This window comes from Calidris pugnax, unplaced genomic scaffold (assembly GCF_001431845.1).
Source record: "Calidris pugnax isolate Ruff unplaced genomic scaffold, ASM143184v1 scaffold39, whole genome shotgun sequence".
In the NCBI taxonomy this organism is placed as follows: Eukaryota; Metazoa; Chordata; class Aves; order Charadriiformes; family Scolopacidae; genus Calidris; species Calidris pugnax.
Window position 1 is genome coordinate 5,129,021 of NW_015090828.1, and position 19,661 is coordinate 5,148,681.

Here is a 19,661-nt window from a genome sequence, read left to right on the forward strand (position 1 = left end):
GCAACCAGATCCAAAATCCAACCTTGTGGGTAGAAACACTGAAAAATGGGCTGGTCTTGTATTGACCAGGCTCCTGCTGTTCTCATCAGTGTTAAAAGTGAAAAAGTGCCTTTTCTTTCCTGCTCCAAGAAGAAAAGCCTGTTGCCCAAGAGTTAGAGGCACACAGGGAGTTAAAAGCTGCGGCCTGTCATCCTTCAGTTGTACATCCATGCCAGTGAGGTGCAGGCAGGTTAGACAACCTGGTCAAAAGCACTGAGAAGGCAAGTAAGTCCAAGGTCTGGGGTTCAGTAGCCTCTTCAAACCATGAGGTCAAAGCTGCTCAGAAGAAAAAATGAGAAAACCTCAAATGTGAACTATTTCCACTACAGGGAAGTTTCAATGTTTTCTTCATGTCACTTTGCCTCTCATAGTACTTCATACAAGGATGTCTAATTTCAGTTGTATTAACACATGCTAGGAGATGGTGGCTGTGCCAGTTACTTTAAATTAGGGTGTGTATTTTTTCTTTAGTTAATTATATACCCTTTGACATCTAAAGAAACCACTAGCTTTGACAACCAGGAAGAGTTAATCATTGCAAGAAATAGCGCCGGATCCAAATTCCATTGGCATCAGCAGAATGAAACTTTCCGTTGACTTAACATGAACATTGGATTAGATGCCAAATGACTACAAAGAACTTCTCCTGCAGAATAGCTGTGCATGGTGGTAAGAACCTGAGCACTAGCTAAAATATAATCATCATGAACTGTATGCTGGGACCTCATCTTACAGTTGCTGTTAGTTTAGGGTTGGCCTAACAGCTTCCTAGCAGTGCCTGGGGTCTGACTCTGACAGGGCTCCCTAAGCTGGCCAGAGTCTGGGGTTTTCAGCAGAATGTTGAGGCCTACTCACAGCCGTGTACCTCAAACACGGCTCCTGCAGCCCCTGCTCCTACACATCCAAAGATAAACTCAGATTAAAACATGGCCAAACTATCAAAATACCAGTTAAAAAAAAATAATACTGTGAAACCTCCTCCTTCATAAACTTAATTCCCTTCTCCCTCTTCAAAATACAGGCCTCTTAACATGAACTGCAAGGTCAACAAAAATCAGACATCATAAAACCAACTGGGGAGATGAAATCCAAAGTCAAGGGCCACCTGCTGGGAACCCCTGCTAATAACCTTAAAACATTAAAATCTGGAGAGTATGGGAGAGCCAAGACCAGCCGATCTCAAATTTCCCTTTGAAGTGGTCTGTAATGGCTCCTCTCTCCGGCCTGTAACAATGAATATTGAAGGGGGACCTATCAAACCCCTGATATTTACCACAGCACAACATCAATTTCCTTCTACAAATGATATATACAAAGATTTACCTTCATAAATGGCTAGAGGAGTAATTATTGATACTCTTTGTCACTCCTGACTAGTCTCTGATTTAAACAGCAGGCCAAGTGAAAATTTCTCCCCTTTCCCCTCCACACGCATGGCAGAAATCATGACATTTCCACGGGGACGTGGTCACTATTCTCCCTCCTACAGCTCCTGGTGTCCCAGATCTGAAGCTGAAGGAGTCTCTGAAGATCGTGGTGCTGCTGGCCTGGTCAGGTACGGCAGCTGGAGACATGTGCACCAAAAGACAGTTTCTCTGCATCACGCAGAGAAAGGCATCTCAGGCATCACATGTGTCCTGAGTAGCAATGTGGGCACCTGCTAGCCCGGTGGCAAAATACCAGTTTCCTGTCTGAACTCCCTGGAGGGACCTGGGAGCTTTCTTTTAAGTTTGCCATAGCCTGTGGTCATCTCACATCATGTCACGTTTGACGAGGCAGTGCCTCACGCAGCACACAGTCACTGACAGCAGAGTGACAGAGATCTGACACGGCGCGTCACATCTCACTGGGCATGTTAGGCCTCATCAGCCACCAGAGGACATCTTTCAGGCTTACAGGCAGCAATCTTTGTAGCGAAGGCATTGGTCAAAGTAAAACTAATTAGCAAAATGCCCTTTTAATGCCTGAGACCCAGAAAGGCTTTCATTTGCTTCTCAGCTGCAGTACAGATTCCTGAATTCAACTGGTTTTGGCTCAGGAAGGTATAACATTTATATTTATATCTCAACATTCTCAGGGAAAACAGATATTCTTTTCTGAAAAACCCCAACTGGCTGATTCTGCAATTACACAACCAAATTCACTATAAAAGTAGCAACTCTCACGGCTACTTGAGTTTGATACTTTCATTCTCTATAGAAATGGGTCCAGGAAGCTAAAATATTTTGCTTCAAAAGCTATTAATAATAAAAAAACCACCACCCAACAACCAAACCAACCCTGTCCCACAATTATACACATTTTTGCACAGCACTTAAGGTTCAGAGTTATATTTACTGGCAAAGCACCACAGGACTTAGTAGGCATCCTAATCTTAAAAAGTTACTTCCAAGAAAACCAGGGCTTTTGTTTAATGCAGCTCTTAAGGCGCATCACCTTCTGGCAGCCAGCCACCATGCTGCTTCTAGCTGTTTTAAAGAATGAGCAACGATATGGGAGTCAGCAGCTGGGAAGGGCTTATCAAAAGCCACAAGAATAAGTGAAAAAAAAAAAAAAAATCAATCAGAAATACTGAGCTTTTCAATTGTAATGGAACACACAAACACAAAACAGCCCTTATTCTCTTGCCCTTCAATTTTTTGAGGGAAATTATCACAAGTTTTGTGATCATGTCAGTGAATTACTTTAATGTCCTCCACTGGTAATAACCATAAATCTTAACAGCTTGAATTACTGCATCTATCTAGTCCTGCTGACTCTCAAGCTGCTCTGTTTTTGTTTTTTCTGCTGTAAATGTCAGACAATGAAGCTACAGTATTATTGTTGATAAGGCTAGAAAATGCTCTAGGATCCAAAGATCACAAAGGCATCCAGCCTTGATTGAATGAAACGGGGAAGCCTACGTGTACACACACACTCACTGCCTTGCTGAATCAGAGCCTAACATGTTGCAGTAGTTTACGAGAGTTCATTATTGCACATTATTAGGCTGGAAATTTCCACACAAATGTCTTGACAACAACTGAGCACGTACCAAGAGCCAAGGAGAGAGAGATAATGTACCATGAAAATATACTGAAGATCCCTGTATTTGAGTGTTCATTCTCTATGAAAGTGATTCTTCTTGATAGCACTTCCCACCCTCTCTGCCTCCTTCCTATCTCTTTCTGCATCTGAAAATTAGATATTCTAATGGAAAAATGGGATTGTTGTTATGAACCGCTGTAGCACTCAGGCTGGTACGAGACTCCTATCAGAACACGGCAGGCAGACCTGAATAAATTTCCCTGAATAAATCTGAAATAAAAGGCCCAACTCAACCGGCAAAAGAACATCGTGACCTCTCAAATCACCATTATCTCCTACCAATACTACAATACCAATACTGTTGTTTTAGGAACAACAGACAGTTTAATATTGGCTTTATTTTCCAGACAGTCATCAACAAGGGACTGCGAGACCATCAATCCCCCCAGCAGAGCCTCAACACCAAATACAGCGTAGCAACTGTTTGACTAAAACAACCTGCACCGAGATCAAAGCTCCAAATCCTGCTCTTCATCCTTGACTGAACCAGCACTCTTCTCTTTGCCAGTCTATCATGGCCATGCTGTATCCCACAATAACACTATCCAATGGAATAAAGAGTTGAAAAATGACATGTGGAGACCTGCTGAGCCATGAAACAATATTTACTTGTGCCAATTCCCAATACAAAATCCCTGCAACAAAAGCAACATCACATGTACCAGTATAGCTTTTACACATTCAACATGATCACCAGAGAAGGAATATCTGCTCATAGCCATGGCTTCAGATCGATTTTTTACTCCCAATATTATGTGTAAGATGAGCAATCCTTGTGTTAAGCTTGATGTTGCATAATACAGGTTTTCAGCACTAAAACCTCTTTAACGTACCTAAATTCAGATACACAAACAATGTCAGAATGGACAAAATCTGCTGCCTTTGCAGCAGGACACTAACATGCCTTTGCGAACACTAAATTCAGTTTTTAAAGCTTTCTAAACATGAAGGGGTTTGAAGCAGCTCTGAAGCTTCACCATCTGAAATGCATTTTAGTGTTGCTACTTTTCCATCATTCTATTATTTTCTTCTTGCATATTAAGATAGGTGCTTTCTGTGGTTTATCAATTGCAGCTCAGTCTAACATTGCTGGGCTTAAAACCACAACACAAAATGTCATCCTCAAGTGGCAGGAACAGCCTTGTGGCCTCTCAAGCACTATTTCTGGCATGTTAAACCCGTGTTGTTTACTCTTCAGCATTGACTGAGACAGACTCCAGCAGCTCTGGGATTAGAAGTCATTTAGTTAATTGATGCAGCAGAACCAGAAGGATCCCATAACACCATCAATAAATGGACTTCAAAACCAGCAGCTACTCTTCCTTTCATGCCTTTTTCTACAAAGTTCAGGAAAAAAAATGTTCTTGGGAGGAAAACCACCCCAAGAGAGGGCCACAGTTGCAATGGTTCAAGTCTGAGAGCGATTTTGAAAATGCTCATAAGTTTTAGAGCCAAAACTGATCTCAATCATACAGACTAATCTCTTGCAGTAGAGATTTTCTGTAGTATTGGATATTTTTCTTCTCTGCTATAGCTTCAAGATATAAAACGTGTTTCTGCCCAATCTTCTCCTCTAATCACCTGAAAAACCCTTATCTTGTGTGTCCCACAGAATCTGAGCAGGAGTAAGAACTCCCATGTGTCAGAATTTCAGACTCTAAAACTCTAGATGTTTTCATGGGGAGTGGTAAGCTATAAATAAATGATGATTAAAGAACATGCATCAGAGCTGGAAAAGGATAGCTCATTGGTCTCTACTCAAGAAGGTGAATGACCTGCTAAGATACTAAGTATCTCTCTCTATTGAGAGATACTGTGTTGAAGTGACATAACTGATGCCTACTTAGCCTAGGAAAATGAAAAATATAATGAGAGAATCTAAACAAGAAATTAAAAAAAGACTACTGAACAGTCATCCAGACTGCAATAACTGAAGTAAGAAAAGCAAACGGATGTGAAACAGAGAGAAGAAAACAATGTCAGTGGTAACACTGCTGAAATCCCCAATACAATGCCACTCTAAGCTGTGCAGCTTCACTGACTTTTAAGGCATGGATGGCCACGTCTCTGCCACTGGATGTCCGAAGTAATGAACCTGAACTGGACATGCTGGACAGTACCGTGCAAACATGCAAGTATAGTAACAATGCTCCTGGAGCCAACTCAGCTGTTGCTGTATCTTGCTCCCCAGTGCCTCTGGTTTTAGAGGCAGCATGCACAGACCTTTTATTGCCATAGAACAGTTAATCCATCTAAACAAGAGCACTTGCAACTACAGAACTGCTATTTCACAAGCCAGTCATCTAAACTTCACCTGCATAGAACATGAGGTCAAGGTATGGCAGTTCTTACAGCATAACTCTTCCTTCATTGTGTAAGTTCAGAGCTTGTCAGCTCTTTCCTTAGAACTCAAGATGATCACCAGTTTATCTAGAAACTATTCCATGCTAAAATACACGGTAATGCATTGGCACTTATAAGTTCTTATATCATAGGCTGTAGAGAGTGGATATCTGGCAGATGACCCCCATGTGGCCAACTGTGTGGAGCCCGGAGGGCTCACTGCTGCACAAACCCAGCAGATGGGACTCTGCAGAAGCCAGTGAATAAGCATCAAGCTCACTCCACTCCAACAGGATACTGCAAGGCACGTGGGCACTTTCTTGCTAAGGAGCAGACAGTCCCCTACAGCAGAGAGGGCAAATCAGCACGGTAGGCAGGAGGACAAGCCATGGCGGGTGTTCTTCACCACAGAGGCCCACAGGATTGATAATGCACATTTTCCCAGAGAGGTGATCTGTTACACCACAAAGTGGTCCTGCTTGAATACACCATGTCTTTGCCTGACCTGTAAGTCCCTGTCCCATTTCCTGACAACTATGGGGCAGTCCCATGGAAATAAATATGTTACCATGACTTTGCCTGATCTGTAAGTCCCATTTCCTGACAGCTATGGGGCAGTCCCATGGAAATAAATATGTACTGGGAAAACACTCTTTATTTGCAATAGTTACATATATAACTGAGGAATGAAGGTGAACAACTGTTTGCTTCTTTAAAATCATACTGATAACAGGACTCATGCTGCAGATAGTCAAATATTCCTGCATTTTTTTCCCTGTGTACCATTTATCTACTGACTAGTTCAATTTTCAGAGATGCAAGGCTTCTTTAAAATCATACTGATGACAGGACTCATGCTGCAGATATTCAAATATGCCTGCATTTTTTTTCCCTGTGTACCATTTTACCTACTGACTAGTTCAATTTTCAGAGATGCAATTAAGAAATTCAGCTCCACCCAGAGGAGATCTCTGAATGAGAAACTGAAGTTGCTTTTCTGTGTGTGTCTACAGAGTCACATGCCAGCACCACCACGTTGCCACCCTGCTAGGCTTAAAGTTCAGTACAGAGCCTGTGCAACAGTGCCAGGCTGGCCCTGAGACCCAACAAACATGCCCTGCCTCTCAGCTGTGACAATATCTCAGACGTTTTCACCAAGCTAATGTGACTAAAAGGCCACTAGTCCAGAACTGGATCCTATTTGGACGTTGAAGAGCAGGCAAAGGGAACACGTGACTGCCTGCACCTGTCAATGTAATGTCTCTTTAGAATACTTACTATTTGTGGGACAGAGAAGAGTGGGAGAAAGGCAAACGCTCACAAACAAGTTGTACGGGCTAGGAGGCAATGCAGCTCTGACCAAGTTAAAAGAGCAGGTTTGGCAATGTCTCGCTACAGAAACCAAAACCAGGTAGGAACTATGTCCAGAAAGGCAACCACATACATCTGAGGAAATCACGCAAAGAATGACCCAGGGCAGATCTCATCTACTGGTGGATGATTTAGCAGATGATAATAACCCAGACTGATTCATCTGTAAAATACAGGCTGAGGATATGTTACAAAAGTATAAAGCTGGAGAAGCTCCTAGGACTTCAGCAGAACCATTTCAGTTTCATGTCAGTGTAATGTCATTGCAATCAGTAGCTGGTACAGTTGGAATTGCACAGTAGAAAAATCATGTAACAACAGCTTTTCCCTCTGCCATGGATTATGATCAGCCGAGCTGCAGCCAGAGATGATGATGGATTCACCCCTTTGTGAGATGTCAGTGTGATGACAGAATGATAATATTGCTGGGCAGTCTGACACACCTGGACATTTACGGGATGCAAGCACAGCACCTAAACTGGTGGCACACACCTAGCAGAGAGTTGTGAAAGCTCTTACTCTGCACAAAGGGTGCAGGTCAGATTGTGAGACTTCATTCATTCACCTGATTTGATCAGCTACAGTCCAAGTATTTGATCACAACTGCTTTCTTGCCCAGCTAAAGCAATGACTCTGAGACCTAGATAATGCATGAAGAATGCAAGTGTAATAAAAACTGAGATCATCATCATTAAATTCTGAGCACCATATACACCATCAGTGAGCATGAAACCACAGGCTCTTGGAATTTACTCATGCCATTGCTCTTAAAACCAATACTGTGAAGTGGCAGGTGTCATTGCTTGGGGTCTCTAAAGCCACCCCCAAGTACCTTGGAAAGCCAGGTCTCTTATTTAGGAGTCCAAATATTTACTTCAGGCATAACTATTTTTAGGCAAGTAAATTTGAAATGGACAACTACCACGCATATATATATATATATATACTTCATGTTAGATAACAGTGATAAAGAATTTCAAATTTGTCCTCAAGAATTAAATGATTCTTCTCTAATACTATTTTTGAAGGTAGAGCAATATTTACTGACAATCTGACAGGCTAATGCTTATCATCAGGAGAATAACGGTCTATTGTGAACTTGGGACAACAGAAAAGTCAGTTCCCTAGAACGTATCCTTACAATGAAATAACTGGCCTCACTATGATTGCAGCACTAAGTGACTTAGAAACTTAGAGGGACTGAATCATGAAGGCTATAAGTCAAGCTCTAGGGGTAGGGGGGAATCTTCACACATGAACAATGGCTTTACTTGCAGAAGCATGTCTACGGGTGGCTGCTATCAGCTCAAGGAAAGGAGCCTGCTTCATTTCATAAAGTCTCTTAAGTGATGGGAAAAAGTATTAATCACTTAATAGCAGGAATGCCTACATTGCATTTATACTGTTTCTCTTACTGTAAATACAGATGTTTTAAATAGCAGTTCTGCTGTGTTGTTTCTACTGTCAGCTGAATGGAAAGGATACACAACACATAAAAAATACCAAAAGCAGATGCGTGTATATGGAAAAAGACAATGTGATTCTCTGTAGAGAATGCTCAAGCTTTTCTGAAAGTTTCCTTACATAAAAAACAGATCAATCCCACTTACCTTCAGTGACACACAATAGTAGGATACAATCTAAATCTATATTGATCTAAATATTTGGCAAGAAATAAGCTTCCTGCTCAAAGCAGTAACACTAAACATTCAAATTTACATATCTTCAGTTTTTGGATGATATTCTATAATAATTTATTACAAGGAATGTTTCTCTGCTGTTATTTCACGTTCACCCTGAAATTGATTACTAGTCCAGTCTATAGGGCTCCTGCCTCCCTGAAAGGAAATAATAGAGGTTGACAGTGGTGCTCCTACCTTCGTCTGTGCATCAACTGCAGCTCCTTGGTTAGCAAGAACCTCTGCTACATTGACCCTATCCTCTTGAGCAGACAGGTGGAGTGGCGTCAGTCCACTCTGTAAATTAAAAGCAACGAGTAACAATGAAGCACATGAATACTAAAATGCAAATTCAGGTATTAGTAAGACTCAAAACATCCTATGGAATTTAAAGGAACTATAAATTCCACTTTCGCTGTGTAATCTGCTTCCTAATCACATTTGTTGATTTGCAAGAAAGTACAATTTGAAAGCCAGAAAGATAATGTTTCTTCTACACAGGGAACATTCCTTCATGCAGGGCTGAATGTGGGATAGCAAATTAAAGCATTTTAAGAAAAAAGTGCAAAGTATTTTTTTACCTCCTAATTCACTTCCTTAGAATGAGCAAGATTTTAAAAGAAACATTGAGTTATTGTTTACACTTCTACAAATTTTCCTCAAGTAACATAAGTCAGATTTATCCTTACCTTTTACTTCTCTAATTGATAATTTTAAAACCCAAACAGAAAAGATTAAACTGTGTTTCTCTGAGATCAGGTCCATTTCTCTCCACTCAGGGAACACAGAGACTTGCTGGATGACATGTACTGACACTTACTTTTTGGAAAGATCATTATTTTCCTTATCTGAAACTTGAGATCTAAAATCCTTAAAGCCTCAGAAAGCTATGCAACTTTGTGTCACATGCAAATTCTCAGGTGGAAGAGGTAGAAGAGAGAATCTGTTATTGGGATGTCGTTAGGAATGGGAAAGAATATCCTTTACTTGCAAATTACAGTTCTTTTTCTCTCCTCCTGTTCCTATTGCCTTTAGCACCAGTGACAGAAGAGCAGGTGGCAGCAGTTGACACGTCAGGCAGAAACTCTCACTGAGTTTCCTACCCTTGAACCCAAACTCACGTCCACCATGAGCTTGCTCCCAAAGGCAGTTACTCTGAGAGCGTTCCTTTGTATTGTACTTGAACATACAATCCTGATGACAGTGCAGCTTCAGTGGGTCACATTACACAAATATGTAACAGTAACCAACTGTAAATTACCTAATGGAGCCTGGATATTATGGGCCAAACCTTCTAAAAAGATTTAATAAGTGCTCAGTGCCCACACTGGGGCTCAGAGTATTCAGTTCCCAATCATTCTATGGCAAACAATCGCTCTTTTTATTTCCATTGCAAAACTCAAAAGTTAGTGTGCTTTAAATATCTGGCTTCAAATGTAGGTGCTGAGCTTGGAGGAAATGTACATCCCTAAGTGAGAAAAGGGGAACTATTTTCAAAAGGTGGTTTTATCAGTATAACGAGAAACTAGACTACAACCAAACACTAACAGATTGAAGGATGTTGCAGGTAATTAACCTCTGGTGGGACTGAATCAAAGTGCTAAGCAGCTGCAGTCGTGCTCTCTGTATTAGCCTCAGCAGCAAAACCATGATAGCCAATGTGATGCAGAATGTGTACAAGGCAAATTGCCCTGTGGGGATACAAAGTACATCCTGCACCGCGTAAACCCACACACTTGAGATGGGGGGAAAATCAACATCTGCAAGAGAAGCTTCCTGAAGGGAGGCCCAAAAATAACCAAACTGTAAAGTTAGAAACAGGAAAACATAGCAGCCCTGTGCAGCATCACCCACAGCCTCAGAGGACATCGAGTCTTTCTACCTGCTGAGAATAAGAAATATTTTCCATGAAAAATGTGTCTCTTGCCTTTCTACTTCAGCCACATAAATCCATACTGAAACTGCATTTTACAACCTCTCTGATGTCTAGTGGGGCATTTAAAGAATTAAGGCTGCACATTTGCTAGAAACATTACTACAGAGCAGATGTAATGGCCTAGAAATTCATACGTGTAGAAACTAAAATCTACCTACTTCCCTTGCCTTCCCCCAGAAGAAATTACACCAAAAGTCACAGTGTTTCAAGAAACACCGCTTGGGGAGGAAGAATCACTTATATTAATGAACAAAATCTCAGACAACCTCGCTGTTATTATCCCATAAAAAAAAAAAAAAATCATCTTCCCTTAACAAGTTAGTTGCTGCCATTGTTTAATGGGCAGGCATACATCTAGAGGCTCATAAATGACACGCGCCAACCCCACAAACTGCTGAGGGGAGGAAGACATTTTCTCTCTGGGAATGTTTTGGCAGACTAGCAAAACGTGGAAGGGAGGGAGATGGATTAATGAGTTTCTCCGCAGCATGTGCTATCATCAAAACTTGGGTACTATGAAATATAGTTCACTCAGAGTGACACAGCATGCTGCACGCTGCTCTCTTTCCTAGTAGAAATGATGTATATTCAAATACCTGCAGTGGTTTTCAGAACACGCAGTATCACAGTGCACAAAATTTAATGCAGGCCCCTATCCTTCTCATCACCATGTTTGTTCATTGCCTTAGCACCAAGCAGGGAGAACACTTACCTTGTTGCTGAGGTTTACATTAGCATTTCTAGTAAGAAGCAATGACACCATGTCCACGTGGCCGTCCTGAGAGGCAAGATGCACAGGGGCAATACCCTGTCTGGTTACAGCATTGGCATCAGCACCGTATTCCAGCAGTGTGGTCGCTATGTCCATCTGGTTTTTCTTGGCAGCTATGTGCAGCGGCGTATAGCCGTTCTGTCAACAGAAAGTACTTCATTGCAAGCTACTTATTTAACAATGTGATAAATCACTTTCCTGTACCTAATCTGGCTCTATGAAAGTAAGTCATTAGTTCTAAAAATTCTGTCAAACATAGTCAAATACAATGTTACTGAGTTGTACAAATGACCGTATCAGAGCTTTAAGCAATCTGGTTTTGGAAGCACTACTAAAAATAGGAGGATTCTGAAAGAAACGTTCAAATTTGGGGAAAAAAAAAAATCTGTTCAGAAGAACACAACCTATAGCAATAGGAATTTGAGTTTCATTTCACAGATGTTTGCTACTTTTCCTTAAATGTACATAAAATCTTTAACAAACAGAAGAGCAGGACGTGTATTCATAACTCAGAACAGCTGTTATTGTTTGCTTTTTTCTCCATTTGGCAGTGTGAATGAAAGCATTATGTACATGAAATATGGCCATTCTTGCAGCATTTACCCTAAACTTACTGACAGGGTGGTTTTGTTCAAATCAAGGGAAAATTAAAGCATAACGTTATAGAGTCTTGCATCCTTATTTTCCTTCCAATGTGTATCCAGTGAGCCCACTACTAAAGTTAAAAATGCAGTATCTACTGCATGATAGAATTTTATAATTGCAAAAAGAATAAATTTGACAGAAAATAAATAAATAGATATAAAGAATAACTGATTGGTGTGCAAATACCAAAACACTTACTAAGGTATGACCGGCTTTTGGTACAGACGGCAATTTGATGCCTGTTTAATCAAGAACTTCGTCTTTCAGAAACGTATTAGCCCTCATCCTAACGCAAATGCGCAGACATGTGCATGTGTCTAAAGTAGAAGGCTGGAAGGGTGAGACCCCAGCTGCATAAACTGTTTCGTACGGTATCATCAGTACCACGTGCATCTCAGATTACACAGCCCAATAAAATCTCTCTAAAGGCACAAAGGATTCATGTGGCTTGGCTGCTCCCTGCGCCCTGTGGGGCAGCAGGGCTGGATGATACGGGAAGGCAGGTCACAACAAATGCAGGGCCATGCAGGTAGGAGCAGAGAATAAACACATGGGAACACAGAAATTATTACAAGAGAGCTTGCTTTAACAGTAATCTGGAATTGAGAGAGGGACACAGCACTAACTCCATGTGGAAAAGGTTCTGTAACCTAAAAAATTCAATTCAGATTCAGTTCAGACCTTAGATGCTAATGTATTTCGAAACAACAGCTGGGAAACACAGAGCCACATTTAATAAGGGAAGTATACGGCCACTAAACTTTCAGTTTGAAGATAAAATGCTTCAGGAAAAACAAACAGAATGCTCTCCCTTCGACTTCCTGCACAAGATTGACATGTAAAACAGCCATCACCACATAAGCACCTACTAAATCCTAAATACAACGTGTAAATTCTGTGTAAATGCTATACTGTGTATTTTAAATAGAGCTCATGTATATTTTGTAAAGTAAAAAAAAGCAGTTTTCAAGCCTTTTCTTCAGGAATGGGCATACATTGCTTTCAGTGGAATGGAAAGCAGCAGGTTGCCAACAGAAGACAGAAAAAGAGCTGAAAAATAAAAGCTGAAATTCAGCTCAGTCTCAAGTCTGTATCTTCTCCTCATAAGGGCTGTGCTCTGTCACTATGCCTAGATGCAGAAGGGAACAGAGAAGTTTGGAAAGAAGGCAATTGGGTTATTGTCTGCCAGGGAAAAGAGGTAAAAAGGGAAAAAGGTTAGAGATGAAGGGACAGAGAAAAAAGTGAGGCTTTGGGGGCAGGGGAAGAGAAGCATCGTAAGGTGGATGCCAAATTAAAATTAGGTACAAGCCTGATGTTGGCCAATGAAAAAGAAGAATGGTTCATCAGAATAACTGTATCACAGCACTGAGCTCTGACATGGCCACTTCCCATACCCTTTCACCAATCACTCTTCAAGGCAAATGCTGCTGGGCCAGGCTAATGAACCAATCCTAAGATCCCTGTTAAAAACAGGAGTGTCACACAAAAAGCAACTGCTGATGAAACTGACTGTGGAATCAGTGGTGAGATAAGCCATAACACATTTATTTATTAGACCACATTTACAAAAGAAATGAGAATCTCCTATTACCAACATCATCTTTCAGATAATTGCACAGTGGGTGCCTAAAGCAACAAACATGCTACAATAAATTTTATTTAGTATTGATGCTCTAGTCAGTGTTGCTGTGGCTCACTTGCTGTAGAATACTAATAAATGCTTTCTTTTAGGAAGACTTTTAGCTGACACTGGGAAGGCCTAAAGTGGCAGCTGCAAAACTGTTCTTTTACAGATGGGAAGCTAAGGTGAACCGACACAGGAGTTTGTGTAATATTATACCATAGTCTATAGTGCTTCCACCTTGGTTTGGACCTCCTGAGCCCTTGGCAGTGGCTGCTGCAAGACCTGCCCCTACAGGATGCACAGCTTCCACTGGCAGTTTCCTTCAGTGAAAACTGGGTCAGTGTCTTCTCATCCCCTTCAGAAGGCCCTTTTTTTCCCCGACAGTGGCCTTTAAGAGTGCTGTGTTGCAGAAGTAAAAGATCAGAGATCACTCCAGTTCACCTCCCGGGGCACTGCTCTGGCAGATCGCCACTATCGACATTATTGATTTTAGCCTGTGCTGTTGCTGCTGGCTATCCATGTTTATTTAACTTGCCTCTTTTTTGCACTATAAGCTCTGGGATCTACCATGTATGACAGGCTCCAGCCTCTTCGTTAGCCATGCAGGAGGCCTCCAGTGTTATGGCTGTATTCAGCCATGTGTGAAAGGAAGGCAATCAAGGAGAGCTGTCTTTCTATCTGCAATACTGGCTTTTCCACTAGCTCTCACTTTTCCACAGTGGGTTTGGGGTTTTTTTAGCAATTTTAGGAATGTATTTGGGTTGTTTCAGATGGGGCATTTACACTGCACTTATCCCAATTGAACCTACATAGGCTTTCACCCTATTTTATGTATTGTTGCTGTCCAGCTATCGATTATTCATCCATACATAAAACTGGGATCCACAAAAGATAAAGACACTTTAAATTTCTCTAAATTCTTTTTTCTACTCAGAACTAGAATGTATTTAAATATTTATTCTTTCATATTCCCTGAAATCTTACACTCTGTGTTGTCTTGCCTACTGTGAATTGCAATCAAAGCAGGACTGTGACTAGTTGTTTTATTTTCTCACCAGTCCATTTACACTGGGGTAGAAGTATTGTGAAACACATTAATTATTACGTACATTATACTGAGAAACGTATCACGCCTCAGAAGTCATCCTGTGGCACAACAGAGGAGAACTACCCCTGTTTAGCAAGGCATTAACTCCAAACTTGCCCTGCACAGATGTTAAGACACAATGATATAAATTTGGCTGGCTTGGAGAAGGTATTGAGGAGACCAGCCAAGTGAAAGCAAGGCTCAGTATTTGCTGAGACTGACCTTTATTGAAACTAGAGATTTTAAATGTTTCTACACCTATATTTGATTTTTTACTGCTATTTTATTCACCTGTAGAATTATTCTAACAGCTTTATGTGGGTGTGAGACTTTAATGAACAAGGTCACTGAGCCTCCTGAAACTGCAAACATATACAATCCAGAAAGAACAGAGGTAGACAGGGAATAAAGTGACACAAAAAGCCCAGGTATTGTTCCCCTAGAATGACCAGTACTTGTACCTTGGCAGATGCGTGAGGTGAAGCTCCCTGGTCCAACAGTAGAAGTGCCACTTTTTGATTATCGTAGTGTGCGGCTACATGCAGTGGTGTTAAACCGCTCTAAAAACACATGCAGAACAAACAAGTGCTGTTACAGACTCTCTCCAGGGAAAACTTAAGAGTTTGGAAAACTGGAGTTGATAAGGTGAAAAAACACATTTGTTACTCATTCGTGTATCCAGAGTCTTTGATAACTTCAGAATCAGAAAACAAAACATATTTGAAAATCCTTACTGATCTGTGAAAGTCCTTTTCACTTCTCCTGGGGAAGATCAACAGAGAAACATATTATCTGTGCTAACCCCAGGACAGAGCAGGTAAGGAATTTTGACCCTGAGGTCACACCCTCAACAATGTTTTTCTTTTACTGCAGTGGAGAAGTAAACTGTCCCTTGGATCTGTAAAAATCCAAGCTGGACTAGTTTAAAAAGCTTGAGGTCCTACTGGGCTTTGCCCCCTGTCATGAGACCTGGGGGAGCAGAGCCAGCTGCCTGAATACTCTGATAAGGACAGTAAATAATCTGGGCAGGAAGGTAGGGAATGGTTTGTCTCCATTGCCCTGGATGGGTACAGAGAGGACACAATTTTCTTGTCAATTAATGACAATAAAAGTCACTTTTGTCAAGAGTGTGCTGACTCTTGGCAGCCCCAGTAAGGACTGGAATATTACATGAAACCCATTCCAGTTAAATCAGGCTGTGGATACGAGTGTGATGGTAAGTAGGTAGAAGGATATTATTAGAACATTATGTGCATTTAGATATTTGCTGTGCAATTAGAAGCAGCTTCTTTCTGTCCTACCTTTCCAGAAGCATCAGGAGATGCATTCTTCTGAAGCAGGAGGTTGGCTACCTCAATTTTCCCATATTTTGCAGCCACATGTAGAGGAGTAAATCCTTTCTGTAAGAGAAAGCAGTTAGACAGTAGCATTGCACACTCTTTTTCAGAGCAAGGTTTGTCTCTGATCGATAAGGATACTGCTGTTTCCATCCATCCCCTTACACAGTCCTGAGTACCAGCAGCAAGCCTGCAGCTTCCCAACTGCCCTGGCATGTCTGGAGGCTTGCCCTGCCAAGGCAAAGACCTATCTACATTAAAACAACTGTAAAAAGGGAAGAGTCATTTCCTTTCCTCACACCACCAAAGACCCAAGGATAAGGCTGGCTAACAGCTTGTCAACTTCCATCAGGAATTTCTGCCCTACACTCATTCCAGGAAAATGCATGTCTGATCACTGGAATACCTCACACGTCAGGCTCTGAGGTAAATGCATGAAGTTACATACCCTTTTAACAAAATGAAGCTCATTCTTTCATTATTTGTATGTATATGTGACTCTTGCAGCATTTCATTCACAAGTAGCACTTGCTTCAGGTATATTAAACTATTGAAGCTATCACTTTTGCAACTGCCCTACCTTGGTAATGATAGATAAAGATGCGCCGTGATCCAAAAGAACAGAAGCTACATCTTCATGTCCTTCTCGAGCAGAAAGATGCAGGGGCGTATAGCCAGACGTCGTAGCTGCATTTGGAGATGCTCCTTGCTGTAGCAGCTGCTGTACTATATCTGCTTTTCCCAGTCGAGCAGAAATGTGCAGTGGCGTTTGGTCATCCTAAAAAAGGAACAACACAGTCCTACATAAGAAAACTACAGCTCATATTTTGACAAAAAATATTAACTCAGATCCTAGCACTTTTCAAAATTGCAGACGAGCATTAATTCTACTGAGGTCTTACCTAGTGAATATTGCATGCTGGTTTTCTCTTTGTCACATAATAAAGATATATTGTGCTTAGCATATTATTGCCTAGTAACTTGCATTAAGTATCATATTTTGTGCTTTTTTACTGGTGAGCAATTTGGTATTTTGCAGATAACTTTACAGTGGATGTAACTGAAGATAAAGCAAGGTGCTGAAATTCACTGTCGTTTCCTCACTGCTCATTCTGAACACAAGAATCCTAATATTCTAAGTATAGAGGTTGCTCTGTCAGGAGTCTCGTTATTTATTTTCCCTCAGTGAAAATCTTGTGGTTGTTTCTGACCTTGTTCTGAGTGTCTAGTAGATAATTTCTTATTCATTACTTGGGTTTGTATTTTTGTCCCGCCTATTCTTAATTGCTTTTTGAGCACTGCTACCCCACCTCCTGCAGCAGAAGAGTTCTGGGATGTTCTCCGGTAGGGAGACTTCTGCCCATGCCCATCCTACAACACTGATTTTACACTTTTGGGTCTTAGGGTGAGAGAGTGTCAGGATGTGAATGTTGCTTCTATACAGGAAAAGTCTCTTCTGACTGGTGGAGAATCTTTATGATTCTTAAACCTTTCCAGTTTATGCCTGTTTCCCACAAATTTCTCACAGCTGATGTTGGCACTGGTGTATAATCTAGTACTTGTATTTAGTTGTTATTTGTGATAACAAATTGATCACAGGCAATGGGAGTTTGCACAAATTAATTCATTGTGTGAAATTACTTAGAAAATATTTGCATGACTGTGCTTCTGAGCATGAATTGTTCACTTTCAAGGCTGTCTTCGGAGATTTACAGACCACATGATTCGCTTCTATTGTCAGATTGCTTGCAGATGAAATGTATCTGCTATAAATATTTAGGCAGAGTTCATTATAAGTAGGTATTCTTACTAGCAACTTTACTTGTGAGCCAATTCACAGACGATAATTTCAAAGTGAAAAATAGATTTCTTCAAAAATGGTATTAATTTAACTGTTATTTGAAAAGAGTTTTCTTGGGTTTGCCTATTAAGACTGCTGTTTATTGCACCCATTTATGTTCTTCCCCTATCTGTTTCCTGGAAGACTTTTATTTCCATAATTTTGTATCTTTCTTCAACGGCTCTTGACCATTTCTTTTTCCTTCCTCCTTGACTCCTGACTCAATTGCAGTTGTTTCTACAGGGTCTGCTCTTTCTTTCCAGCCCCATGCTACATCCACGTCTCCTTACTTTAGGAGATGTTCTTTAGAAGTGTAACTATTTTTGAATACATACAGGCTGGTGCTTTAGGGACATGACTGGAGACACCAGCAGCATAGGGTTTACAGTTTTGCAGAAATAAAAGCAGATTTGAGGCATTCCTCCCCCTTCTTGCTTTCCACTCTAAAACAAAACTCTTCAAACACAGAGTAGTTTATATTAAAAGTTGAGGAAAAAACAGGTTATGTTATCAACTTAGAATCATATAATTGTCTAGGTTGGAAGGGGCCTTAAAGATCACCTAGTCCAACCATCAACCTAACTCTGACAAAAAAATAAATAAGAAATAAGCAATAAAAAAATCACTAAACCATATTCCTGAGGACCATGTCAACCCGTCCTTTGAACTCCTCCACTTTCCTGGACAGCCTATTCCAATGCTGGATAAACCCTTTCCGTGAGGAAATGTTTCCTAATATCCAATCTAAACCTCCCCTGGCACAACTTGAGGCCATTTCCCCTTGTCCTATTCTCCTTGGGAGACAAGACCGACCCCCGCTTCCCTACACCCCCGCTTCAGGTAGTTATAGAGCGCGATAAGGCCTCCCCTCAGCCTCCTCTTCTTCAGACCAAACACCCCCAGCTCCCTCAGACTCTCCTCATAAGACTTACTCTCTAGAGCCCTCACCAGCTTTGTTGCCCTTCTCTGGACCCGCTCCAGCCCCTCAGTGTCTTTTTTGTGGTGAGGGGCCTAAAACTGGACACAGCCCTCGAGGTGAGGCCTCACCAGTGCCCAGTACAGGGGGGCGATCACCTCTCGGGCCCTACTCCCCACACTGTTCCTGATACAGGCCAGGATACCATCGACCTTCTAGGCCACCTGGGCACACTGCTGGCTCACGTTCAGCCCACAGGCGACCAACAGCCCCAGGTCCTTTTTTGCCAGGCAGCTCTCCAGACATTCTTCCCCAAGCCTGTAGCGCTGCAGGGGGTTGTTGTGACCCAAGTGCAGAACCCGGCATTTGGCCTTATTGAAACTCATCCTGTTGGTCTCAGCCCATTGATCCAACCTGTCCAGATCCCTCTGCAAAGCCTCTCTACCCTCCAGCAGGTCGACACTGCCACTCAGCTCGGTGTCATCTGTGAATTTACTGAGGGTGCACTCGATCCCCTTGTCCAGATCATTGATAAAGATATTAAAGAGAACAGGTCCCAGTACTGAGGGCCTGATCACCTGGGCGTCCTTCATGCGCTGCATAATGGCACTCAGGATGATCTGTTCCATGGCTTCCCAGGCACTGATGTCAGACTGACAGGCCTGTAGTTCCCCAGATCATCCTTCCAACCCTTCTTGTGGATGGGCGTCACATTTGCTAGATGCCAGTCAGCTGGGACCTCCCCAGTTTGCCAGGACTGCTGGTAAATGATGGAGAGTGGCTCCGCAAGCACTTCCACGAGCTCCCTCAGTACCCTCAGGTGAATCCCATCTGGGCCCATAGACTTGTTTGTATCTAGGTGCTGGAGCAGGTCCCTCACCACTTCCCTTTGGATGACAGGGGCTTCATTCTGCTCCCTGCCCTTATCTGCTGGCTCAGGGGTCTGGGTACTCAGGGGACACCCCACTCCATTACTGAAGACTGA

General features: G+C 41.8%; 1 protein-coding gene across 11 annotated transcripts in view; it reads right to left on the reverse strand.

Moving 5' to 3' along the window:
• The window catches only part of ANK3 (ankyrin 3, node of Ranvier (ankyrin G)), a 208,697-nt gene that overhangs the window by 89,242 nt on the left and 99,794 nt on the right, over positions 1–19,661 (reverse strand). For all 11 annotated transcript variants that reach the window (XM_014940420.1, XM_014940417.1, XM_014940415.1 and 8 more), the window contains 5 exons: positions 16,501–16,698; positions 15,885–15,983; positions 15,045–15,143; positions 11,168–11,365; positions 8,718–8,816 (listed from right to left, as the gene is read on the reverse strand). In XM_014940420.1, coding sequence (XP_014795906.1) covers positions 8,718–8,816; positions 11,168–11,365; positions 15,045–15,143; positions 15,885–15,983; positions 16,501–16,698 — 693 coding nt within the window. The remainder of the gene's footprint in view (positions 1–8,717; positions 8,817–11,167; positions 11,366–15,044; positions 15,144–15,884; positions 15,984–16,500; positions 16,699–19,661) is intronic.